The 12933-nt window shown below is 41.0% G+C and overlaps 1 protein-coding gene across 1 annotated transcript in view; it reads right to left on the bottom strand.

Moving 5' to 3' along the window:
• Positions 1-12933, bottom strand: part of nrp2a (neuropilin 2a) — a gene marked incomplete at its 5' end in the record, with an annotated part of 102427 nt that overhangs the window by 75795 nt on the left and 13699 nt on the right. Inside the window, one exon of the mRNA XM_083908729.1 lies at positions 6408-6589. Coding sequence (XP_083764855.1) covers positions 6408-6589 — 182 coding nt within the window. The remainder of the gene's footprint in view (positions 1-6407; positions 6590-12933) is intronic.

Here is a 12933-nt window from a genome sequence, read left to right as displayed (position 1 = left end):
GACCAAAACAAGCACGCTCCTCCCTCCTCCCTCCTCGGGTTGCTGGGTAGAACCCACTCCACGTTTGCACATGAGTGCCCTGATGAAGCAGCAGCTTCACGTGTTGTGTCACGGCGAAACCCTTCCCCTCCCCGCCCTTCTCCCCCCCCCCTCGTCTGCCTCACATCACAACAGCCTCGGCTCTGCAGAGCTGTCACTCCAGAGTTCAAGCCTCCATTGAGGAAAAAGCAGAGTGTGAGGCAGGAAAAGGAAGAAGAAGAAGGAGTAAACCTCACAACAACAACAACAACAACAACAACAAACCACAGGGAAAACCAGGAAAAGACAAACAGACATTCCTGTCACGCCACAGTTTGACACTTTTACACACGACTCAGCTTTAAATAGACATGAATGCTCCTTTAAAAGGCGAGTTTTGCACTTTTATTTTAATAAACAATCACAGTTATGTCACCTAGCTACCAAAAAAAGCTATTTTCTTATTTAATTCTCTTATTTTGATGATTTAAATGCACGTTTCCCACCTTTATTCGTGATAACTTAATGCTTCGTGCTTCGCCGTCGACTATTTTGCTCGTTTTCTTTCCCAGACAGACGTTTCAAATCAAAACAAATGCTGTAAATCGACTCACCTTTAAATAGACATGAATGCTCCTTTAAAAGCTAGTTTTGCACTTTTATTTTAATAAACAACCACAGTTATGTCACCTAGCTACCAAAAAAAGCTATTTTTCCTCTTAAATTCTCTTATTTTGATGATTTAAATGCACCTTTTCCACCTTTTTTCATGATAACACAGCATCATTGACTATTTTGCAGTTTTTATTATTAAATTCTCTTATTTTGATGATTTAAATGCACCTTTTCAACCTTTAATCATGATAACACAGCATCATTGTTGACTATTATATATTTTTCCTTATTAAATTCTCTTATTTTGATGATTTAAATGCACCTTTTCAACCTTTAATCATGATAACACCACTTCACCGTTGACTATTTTGCAGTTTTCCTTATTAAATTCTATTATTTTGATGATTTCTATGCACGTTTTCCACCTTTAATCATGATAACACAGCATCATTGACTATATTGCAGTTTTTATTATTAAATTCTCTTATTTTATTATGATTTAAACGCACCTTTTCCACCTTTAATCATGATAACACCACTTCACCGTTGACTATTTTGCAGTTTTCCTTATTAAATTCTCTTATTTTGATGATTTCTACGCACGTTTCCCACCTTTATTCATGATAACACGGCTTCACCATTGACTATTTTGCAGTTTTTATAATGAAATTATCTTATTTTGATGATTTAAACGCACGTTTCCCACCTTTATTCATGATAACACGGCTTCACCATTGACTATTTTGCAGTTTTTATAATGAAATTCTCTTATTTTGATGATTTAAACGCACTCTTCCCACCTCTATTCGTGATAACTTCATGCTTCGTGCTTCGCCGTCGACTATTTTGCTTGTTTACTTTCCCAGACAGATGTTTCAAATCAAAACAAATGCTGTAAATAGCCCAGATTCCGACCGATTCTAAAGGTCAGCTTTCCAATCAATGCGATCGCGTCGGGGGGGGAAAAAACACCGCGGGCCCACGGTGGGTGGGTGTGTTTGTTTGGACCGCAGCTCAGCATCAGCAGCAGCAGCAGCAGCATCAGCAGCATCAGCATCAGCAGCAGCAGCAGCAGCAGCAGCAGTGGTCACCACACGGTCACGAAGGCGACTCATCGCCCTCAGGGCGTTGATTCACCCTCAGCACGGGATTGGCCGCGACGTCTCGTGATCCCTCCCGCGTCGGTGCTGGGGCTTTTGGGCAGAAACTGGGAATACTGTGGTGGTGGTGGGGGGCGTGCGGGGGGGGGGAGGGGGGTGGTAAGTCTTCCTTCACCCCCTGTAGCCGTGGCAACAGCGTCACATGGACAAATGGGCGTGGCCATATGTCTGGATAAAGGGTTAAGCACGCATGAGTGCGCGCAAAGTAGGCCACAACAATAAGGGGGAGGAGGGAAGACGAGCCGCGTCCACTGTACGCCAGGATTAAAGGGAGATTTCAGGTTTTTTTTTTTAAAGTGTGTCTGTAAAATCTAAAAGTCTAAAACACCTTCAGGTGATGTTTACGGCTATTTTCCCGCAGTGAAACAGACTCAATTCCAGCTGGAAACTGAACTTTGTGTCACTTTCTGAACCGCTCGCTCTCCCTGCACCAAACCCCATAGAGAAAACCAGCGATTTTAACATCACAGCAACACAGTCGTCGTTGATCCACTGCTGCCTCCGTCACTGACTTCAAATATTAGTGTATTATTATTTTGTAAAATTCGGCATTTGAAAAAACGTCGTTCGGATTAACATCAGTGACACAAAGTGACCACACGAGGCAGCAGCAGACCAGCAGCTCCTGTGTCCACCGCGAGCTAAAAAACGGTGATTTTCTCTATGGGGTTTGGTGTGGGAGATTTTCTCGTCACAAAAGGCTGGCAATCGACGACTGATCTGAACTATGCCTTTAAGGTCACCGTGTGTGTGTGTGTGTGTGTGTGTGTGTGTGTGTGTGTGTGTGTGTGAGATGGTGCCCACGTTGATTTTGTTTTGGGACGAACCCTCAGGAAATAAGAGAGGTTCAGGATCAGGATCAGGATCAGGATGGGTGTGGAGTCAAAGGTCGACTCCTGCTCCTCCTTAATAACACACACACACACACACACACACACACACACACACACACACACACACACACACACACACACACACACACACACACACACACACACACACACACACACACACACACACACACACACACACACACACACACACACACACACACACACACACACACACACACACACACACACACACACACACACACACACACACACACTGTTTTTTTCAATCCCCCCCCCGGAGTTCTTACAGTCACAGCTTATGTAACAGGCTTGAATGAACAAAACAAAAACAAGCGACAGTGTCATTAGTTTATAGTTCAACACACACACACACACACACACACACACACACACACACACACACACTGAATATATGTGTGTTGTATAATCTGTACTGTCTGTTCAAGATGGGAAGGAAGCTGCACGCACACACACACACACACACACACACACACACACACACACCCTCGAGAACACACACACCTCCCAGCTTTGTTGTGTGATTTCTATCTCAGTGTGGACGCACCCTAAAAACACACAAACACACAAACACACACACACACACACACTGTAATCTAGGATTACCGTCACACTGTGAAAGCAGCAGAACAGCACAAGTGCTACTGCTAAAACTGGAATTATAATTAGGCGAACAAAAAAATAAATAATAATAATAATAAGTGCAGCTAAAAAAAAATCCATTAATGGAGGATGTAAAAAAATAAAAAAATAATTAATAAAAGAGTAAATGTCAGTGCAATTAACTTCCTCTGTGGTGAATAAACTTAATCTCAGCTAGATTCACTGTGTTCACGACAGGAAGCGGTGTTTAGAGGAAACTCAGAGACAAACGGCCATGATGATGATGATGATGATGATGATGATGATGATGATGATGAGAGAGGAAGAGTGAGCAGGCGCTGGAAACACCCCGATTAACGCATGGCCTCAATTAGACGTCCTAGATACCTTTCACTCTCTCTCTCTCTCTCTCTCTCTCTGTGTCTCTCACACACACACACACACACACACACACACAGTCCGCCTACACACACACACACCTGAGTGGAACCACACACCCAACACCGACACAATCTCTCTGAATTCAGACGCCGGGATCCTGTTAACGCCATGACAACATGGATCTGTGTGTGTGTGTGTGTGTGTGTGTGTGTGTGTGTGTGTGTGTGTGTGTGTGTGTGCTATTTTTCTGTACCTTTATTTAAAGGCTTTGACGTGAAATGCACCTTTAAAATAAAGCAGGAGACTAAAAACATACTCCTGTAATTCACAATCTAATTGAGATTCAGACTTTAAAAAACATAGATGGGTGCGAAAAAAGTGGCATAATGTCATGAAAACATGTTCTTAGTGTTAAAAAAATAGACGTATTCTATCCATAAAAGATGATAAAATGGTGTAATGTCGTAAAAACATGCTCATAATGATAAAAAATAAACTTATTTTTATCAAAAAACATGATAAAATGTTGAAATGTTATAAAAACATGTTTGTAATGTTAAAAAATAGACTTATTATATCCATAAAAGACGATGAAACAGTGTGATGTCGTAAATACATGCTCCTGATGTCAAAAAATTGACTTAGTTTATCAAGAAATATGACAAAATGTTATAAAATCATGCTCCTAATATTAAAAATAGACTAATTTTTATCAAAAATTATTAAAATATGCTCCTAATTACCATAAATGTATTATAAATAATTAACCAAGACTGATTTTTTGCTCTGACTTGAAAGTTAAAGGCGTTAAAACCAATAAACCATGTTTTTTATGTCCAGAAAAGAACAAAAATGACTTGTTAGTAGACAAAAATCTTTATAAATCATGATAATTAATCACTACGACAGCATTTTCGAGTCACTTAAGTGGAATATTAACCATATTCTCTGCTCACAATTACCCCGACAACGTTAATTCACCACGTTTAAGGTCTTTATTTAGATCGTCTCATCGCCGCGGAGCAGAATCTGAGCCATAAATGTAGATTTAAAAGTCTCGACACCCTTTTTTTCCTCTCTCTCTCTCTCTCTCTCTCACAGCAGAACAACACAGCCGTCATCAGCTGACCTGCACGGTCTCAGACCTCATCACACATCGCCTCCTGCTCTCCGCGCTGACCTTGAGAAAAATCCCATTTCGCCTCACAATCTCCCGCCTCTGCCTCCACCGATAAACCTTTAACCTGCGGTGCTGCACCGGGTGTTGCCTCGCAGCTCTCTCCATCCTCCACCTCCTCCTCCTCCTCCACCCTCTCCCTCTCCATCTCCCCAGACGAAGCTGATCCTGACACGCATTAAGGCAGCATTCCTCACATGCTTCCAGGCGGCGTTGGGAGTAGTTTGAGCAGAGCGGACTGGACCGTTTGCGAGTCGTGTGGACATGCTCGGCCGCCTGCGCTGATGTTAAAGCGCGTTGTGAGAGCGTCGGCGTGACGGAGAGACCGGGTTTCGGGCCATTAACGCAGAACAAAGACCAGGAAAACCATCAACTTTACAGCGTTAATGTGCAGCACTGATAAAAAAGAAAAACCCCAAACTGTCCCTTTAAGTTTAACTGTTGTTGCATGAAGTATTAACGCTAGTCGTGACGCTTTTCACACCATATTTTAGCTTAAAAGTGATGTTTGTGAAGCGCTCGCTCTCCCCCTGCACCAAACCTCATTGAGAAAATGAGCGTTTTTAGCTCACAGGGACACAGGAGCTGCTCGTCTGCCGCTGCCTCGTGTGGTCACTCTGTGCCACTGAGGTGAATCTGAACGAAGGATTTCAAAACCCCGGATTGTACAAAATAACACATTTGAATTTAGTGACGGAGGCAGCAGTGGATCAACAACTTCCTGTGAACTCCTGTGTGCTGTGACGTTAGAATCGCTGATTTTCTCTATGGGGTTTGGTGCAGGGAGAGTGAGCGCGTTACAAACTTCAGTTTCCTGTTGGAAAAGTCTGTTTAACAGTGAAATAACGTCGTGAACATGTTCTTAAGATATTAAAGACTTTATGTGGACATAGATTTGACTTTTTTTAAAGTGGTTAAATGGCCACTGAGTGTCTAGTTTTGTCCACAGGGGGCGATATTACACATCCTTTCAAAATAAAAGTGTTTGTTTTGCTATAGAACGGTAAATAGATTACAATGTGAACATATTTTTGATGCATAATTAATCTATTAATTAAAAAAAACATACAGAAATGACACATTATTAATTAAATTGGCCAGATGTGGGCCACGGGCCACGAGTTTGAAACCCTGGGTTTTAAGGTTAAGTTTAAAGGTGCATTATGTAATAAATCATAAAATCCTCCTAATATGTCACAGAGACTCAGGAATAATGTTCATATAACAAACTGAACTCACCAACAACAACAACAACAGTACAGACAAAATATTTGCATTAAAAAATATATTTTGCAGACTGCAAATCATGTTTACGTTTTGAAATCATGTTTTGGCGTCATGTGGCGCCACCTACCGCCGTCTACCAATCATTGCACTCGGCAGAGTCTCAGCTGCCGAGCAACCACGGGTTGCCAGTAACGTCAGAAAAACGAAACCTAAAAGACCTCGGTATTTTGATATTTGAACGTAGTAACCGTTTTTGGCCACATTCTTACATATGGCGCCTTTAAGTATTGATGTTGGGAATTAAAAAGCAAAAAAAACGGGCGATTTTAAAGGTCATTTTTGACACTGGCTCACCTGTTTTGAAGATCTCATAGCGCAGAGAGAAGCCCGCCCCCTGGTGGGCGTAGTCGGAGACGAATCTGATCTGCAGGGAGGGGCCAGAGGAGATGATGGGCGCCGGCGCGATGTTGCTGCAGTGTCGGCCCAGCACGTCGGCGTTCTCCAGCGTGCCGTCGCGGACCTCGATGAAGTCGTACCTGCGGAGGCGGACAAGACGGGGGGGGGGGGGGGGGGATTATTTTCATCTGCTTCCATTCAGCGAGAGCGGGATTAAGAGCAAGCGAGGAGATGAAAGCGGAGCCGAGACAAACATAGACGGACGGCCGCGGCGTTACGTAAGCGAGCTAATAAAAAAACAGACAGGTGTGCGAGAGCGAGCGCGGCCTTGGGGAAGAAGGCGCCGTCAAAGCACAACGTTTAGCAACTTTCGCGTTGCAGCTGAAGTTAATATCAATAAAGCGAGGCGAGAATGTTTGATCCCGGGGAAGAAAACGCAGAGCAGCAGGGAGGATTCATCAGATAAGACCAACCAAAATAGACCAAAGAGAGAGAGAGAGAGAGAGAGAGGTTCATGAAAAAATAAAGAGGTGAGAGCTTGGGGGGGGAGTGAGGGGTGAGGAGACGAGGAGGCGAGGAAGGAATTCAGGTGAATAAAATGTGAAGACTCTCGTCTCCTTTAGCTTCCACATGCTTGAGCTCTCGGCTCATCGTGACCTTTGACCCGACGACTGACCCTGAACTATAAAAGCACATAGTTAACTGTCAGGTCAGCGTGTGTGTGTGCGTGTGTGTGCGTGTGTGCGTGTGTGTGTGTGTGCGTGTGTGTGTGTGTGCGTGCGTGCCACACACAGAGTGAAAGAGTCCACCTGGCTGATCCACAATTAGCTCACAGTGTTGCGTCTCATTCCTCATTCAACTTTACAGACACGAGCTCAAGCAGCAGCAGCAGCAGTAGAAGCAGTTTTAGCATTAGCAGAAATAGCAGTTGCAGCATTAGCAAAAATAGCAGTAGTAGTAGTAGTTGTAGATGTAGCATTAGCAAAAATAGCAGTAGTCGTTGTAGAAGTAAGAGAAGCAGTTGTAGCATTAGCAAAAATAGCAGCAGTAGTAGTTATAGAAGTAGTTGTAGAAGTAGTAGTAGCACAAATAGCAGCAGCAGTAGTAGTAGTTATAGAGGTAGTAGCATTAGCAAAAATAGCAGTAGTAGTTGTAGCAGTTGTAGCAGCAGAAATAGCAGTAAAAGTAGTTGTAGAAGAAATAGTAGCAGTTGTAGCATTAGCAAAAATAGCAGTAGTAGTAGTAGAAGTAGTAGTAGCAGTTGTAGCATTACAAGAAAGAGTAGTAATAGTTTTTGTAGAAGTAGTAGTAGCAGTTGTAGCATTAGCAGAAATAGCAGTAGTAGCAGTTGTAGCATTAGCAGAAATAGCAGTTGTAGTAGTAGAGGTAGTAGTAGCAGTTGTAGCATTAGCAGAAATAGTAGTAGTAGTTGTAGGAGTAGAAGTAGCAGTTGTAGCATTAGCTAAAATAGCAGTAGTAGTTGTAGAAGTAGTATTAGCAGTTGTAGCATTAGCAAAAATAGCAGTAGTAGTTGTAGAAGTAGTAGCATCAGTCGTAGCATTAGCAAAAATAGCAGTAGTAGTTGTAGAAGTAGTAGTAGCAGTTGCAGCATTAGCAAAAATAGCAATAGTAGTTGTAGAAGTAGTAGCACAAATAGCAGCAGCAGTAGTAGTAGTTATAGAGGTAGTAGCATTAGCAAAAATAGCAGTAGTAGTTGTAGAAGTAGTAGCAGCAGTCGTAGCATTAGCACAAATAGCAGTAGTAGTTGTAGAAGTAGTAGTAGCAGTTGTAGCATTAGCAAAAATAGCAGTAGTAGCAGCAGTTGTCAAAGTAGAAGAAGTAGTAGCCATAGTAGAAGTAGTAGCAGATGTAGCATTAGTAGATACAGTAGTAGTAGTAGCAGTCATAGAAGAAATATAAATAGCAGTAGTAGCAGCAGCAATAGTAAAAGTAGAAGTCGGTAAATAAACTACAAAGAAATGACTTTTCATACTGGAGTACTTCTCAGTAGTAGTCTTGAATTCTTGAGTGTGGTTTGAAGATAAAAGAGTGAAGTTGTTCATGTTCTGCAGCATGGATCACATTGACTGTGAGTGTATGATCATGTCCTGGTTGTAACTGCAGAATCACGAGTAAACAGTGGAGTTTCTCTCTGATTAATGACTGTAGCGTTTCCAAAGACACTCTGTTGTCACTGTCTGTGCAGTTAAACGCCTTTAAACTCTGCTGCTTCACTGTCGCTGCTCGCCCTGCGTGACAAAACCATCTGCTGCAGATTCTGAGAAAAGAAAAAGTCCGACCACTTGACAACAAAGACGAGCTTCAGACGAGGAAAACTGTCATTTAGAGTAAATCACACACACCACACTGTTGATATGATTAAGACGGGACGGGCCAAGATGAAATTATTTGAGGTTGTGGGTAATTTTAGTTTATTTATTATTATCTCGGCGCTTAAAGCTAGAGTCGCTCTTCTATTGTCCATCCTCAAGTCAAAGTCGCGGAATGTTGGATTTAGAACTAACATCTCATTATATTTTTACACGTGTGGACACATTTGTGCAAGTTATACTCAACGTATTATCGCAGTATTTCATTTTAAATCAAGGTTTATGGGCAGACATTGAAGATAAATGCTGTAAATATGCTCTTATCAGTTGTAGCATTAGCAGTAGTAGCAGTAGCAGAAGAAGTAGCAGTAGCAGTAGTAGTAGTAGAAGTAGTAGAAGTAGAAGTAGCAGTAGTAAAAGCAGAAATAGTTGTAGCAGTAGTAGAAGTAGCAGTAGCATTGGTAGTAGTAGCAGTAATAGAAGTAGCAGTAGCAGTAGCAGTAGTAGTAGAAGTAGAAATAGAAGTAGAAGTAGTTGAAGCAGCAGCAGCAGTAGTGGTAGTAGCAGTAGTAGTAGTGATAGTAGCAGTAGTAAAAGTAGAAGTAGTAGTAGAAATAGCAGTAGTAGTAGTGGTAGCAGTAATAGAAGTAGTAGTAGCAGTAGTAGTAGTAGTAGCAATAATTGAAGTAGTAGTAGCAGTCGAAGAAGTAGTAGAAGTAGGTAACACCAAGGTAACCCGGGCTAGCTATTGTTAGCAGTTGATAACCACACTCCACATGACATTAGCATAAAAACAAACAGCTTAGCAACACAATTCGGGTTAAAAAAAAGAAAATAAACATTACCGAGTGTGCGACTGATTTGTGTGGCGGCCATCTTGGAATGCAAACCCGCATAGCTATGTTAGTTAGCATCCTGTAACGGCTATGCTAGTGGATGTGCTAACAGCTGGACCATTAAGAAGCAAACCTGCATGTGTTGCTGAGTCATTTTAACCCAGGACTAACCGGTTAAAACCAGTTTAAACGCAGATCGTATCGCACTGTTAGCTGTAACTGTAAGCTAAGCGACGGTTGGTGCTATCGGAAAAATTCCAGCTGCACGACAAAGCCCACATGTGGTTATTACGGTAATTTAACACACACACTCTGGTGTTTTGTGTACAACTACGCAATTTTTGTTGTTGTTTTTTTAAAGCGGGACATTTTCTGGCCCGATTACGGTTAAAATAAGCTTAAACCCAGGATTAAATGTTTTTTTTAAAACCCATTAAAATCATTTTTTTCCTCCCTGCGACCATGATCGGTGAAAACAACTATGATTTTAAAAGCTTTATGATTAATTTATCCCGTCGTGTATTTATGTTTCCCAGGTCACAAACATGGCTGGACGATCTGGTTTCAGCTACATCTCCGCTCACAAATGTGTATTGACGCTTCACTTAAGCTTCGGCAGACGCAGACGCAGACGGACGTTAGTTATGGTCTGATGTTTCAGATCGATGCCCCATCGCTCTGGAATGGTTCAGTCCAGACGGGCTGTGGTCAGCGGTTTGGCCTCGGTCATCTGTAAGTATGAATCTGTGATGGACACCAGCGCTGACGGAGGACCAGAGTGTATTTGTTTTTGGAGGCCAGATTGAAGATGGCAGCGTCTGTGGATCTGCAGGGATTTCACTCGTAGCATCTAGTTAATATTTCAGAGGCACTTATGGTTTATTAGAGTCCCCATCAGGGCGGGACGAGCACGTGCACCGTAAAAACACACCGATGTTCTCAAAGTGATTTTTAATGCTCTTGTTTTGAGAAAAGAAAGAAAATCTAACCCTTAAAATGAGGGAAAACGGGTAAAAAAAAAGACTAAAATTGAAGAAAGTTGCACTTAATACAAGCAAATCAACTATTTCATGTAAGAAACATTGGTTTTTAACCACGTCCAGACTATAATATACCTTAAGAAATAGAAATAAATAGCAAAAATTCTACTTATTACAAGAAATAAGGTATTTCATGTAAGAAATATTTACTTATAGCTACTAGAAATAGGCCAAATATTCAGAAAGTGATTTTTAATGTTCTTGTTTTGGGAAAAGAAAGAAAATCTAACCACTTTTACAAGGTAATTTTCCTTAAACTGAGGAAAAACTGGTCAAAAACTAGGCAAAAATTAAGGAAATTAAGGAAAAATAAAGAAAATCTAACATATTTAACATAATAACATCTTTTCTTTTCTTACATCAACCTCAGAATTACAACTTTCTGACTTTAATCTCACAATTTTCTCAGGATTTAGACTTTTTCCTCACCATTCTAACTTTCCGACTACAATATAAGAGTTCCTACTTTTTGGAGAATTCCAACTTTCCTCAGAATTCAGACTTTATTCTCAGAATTCTGACTTTCTGACTTTATTCTCAGAATTCCGACTTTCTGACTTTAATCTCAGGAATTCCGACTTTCTGACTTTATTCTCAGAATTCCGACTTTCTGACTTTAATCTCAGAATTCCGACTTTCTGACTTTATTCTCAGAATTCCCACTTTCTGACTTTCTTCTCAGAATTCCCACTTTCTGACTTTAATCTCAGAATTCCAACTTTCTGACTTTAATCTCAGAATTCCGACTTTCTGACTTTATTCTCAGAATTCCGACTTTCTGACTTTATTCTCAGAATTCCCACTTTCTGACTTTATTCTCAGAATTCCGACTTTCCGACTTTAATCTCAGAATTCATGTTTAATTTTTTTCTTTCAAACATTTTTGTTCCGTAGTCGGTGCTCCGCTCATGCAGGAAGTACTGAAGGATTGTGTGAACAAATCTGACACACAGCAAACTGTGAGAGTGAACTTTTTCTTATTTAACATCCTTTAAAACCACAAACCACTTATCGTTTCTCGTGCAAAACTAGTTTTCTAAGATTATTTTTCTTTTTCAGGACAGAAATAACAGAAAGGAAGTCTTGTTTTGACTTCGCTGTAACGTTCTCTTTATTTCTGCTTCTTCAAAAGAGTCAGAACCAAACGACACAGAGAGATTATTGTTTACTGGATTGTGGGTTAGTGAGAGAGAGAGAAAGAGAAGAGGAGGAGGAGGAGGAGGAGGAGGAGGAGGAAACATTTCAGCTGAAAGCTTCAAGTGTCTGAACTCGGCCAACTTTGGTTTCCCTCATGCTCCGCAACAGCTGTTGCTCTTTTTTTTAAATCGGCATAAAGAGAATAAATCAGGAGGAGCGTGACGCGCCCGCAGCAGATTACGCCGTAATCCTTTGTGTCGTTTTCGACGCTCCCGAGGAATGCTTTATGTCGACAGATTAAAGGAAAGAGAGTCGTCGACTGTTTTCTCTCCGTGTCACAGAGGATAAAGAAAAAAGACGGAGACGGATCGTCAGATGGTGACGGGACGTTATTTACATACGTGAAAAGACATGGGTGTGTGTGTGTGTGTGTGTGTGTGTGGAGATGAGATTAAGTCAAAGTCTTTGACATAACGATGAAACAATAGCTGCTCTAAACTGTGTCAGATCTGTTTTCTCCTCTGCTCGTACCATCATCATCATCATCATCATCATCTTCACTGAAACATCTGTGGAAAAACATCTCAGTGGGATTTTCACGCCGCTGTAACTCGATCTTTTTAAAATCATCAAAATATCAACGACTTCTACGACGAGAATGTGACTCATCTGTTTAGTTTCTGTTGCTTATTCTACACATTCTTTCATGTATTTGTCACTTTTTCATCTCTGAACTGAACTGACATTCTGACTTTAATCTCAGCATTTCAACTTTCTGACTTAATCTCAGCATTCCAACTTTCTGACTTAATCTCAGCATTCCAACTTTCTGACTTAAATCCAGAACTCTGACTTTAATCTTAGATTTCCCACTTTTTCTGACTTCTATTTCAGAATTTCCATTTTTAATCTGAGAATTCCAATTTTCTAAATTTAAATCTCAGAATTCTGACTTAATGACTTTAAATCTCAGAATTCAGACTTTCTGACTTTAATCTCAGAATTCAGACTTTTTCCTCGACATTCCAACTTTCTGACTTCAATCTCAGAATTCCGACTTTATTCTCAGAATTCCAACTTTCTGACTTTAATCTCAGCATTCAAACTTTCTGACTTCAATCTCAGAATTCAGACTTTTCTC

This window comes from Microchirus variegatus (genome assembly GCF_963457635.1).
Source record: "Microchirus variegatus genome assembly, chromosome: 22".
Classification (NCBI taxonomy): Eukaryota; Metazoa; Chordata; class Actinopteri; order Pleuronectiformes; family Soleidae; genus Microchirus; species Microchirus variegatus.
The sequence above is the reverse complement of the archived record's forward strand: the minus strand, read 5'-3'. Positions and strand labels throughout refer to the sequence as shown.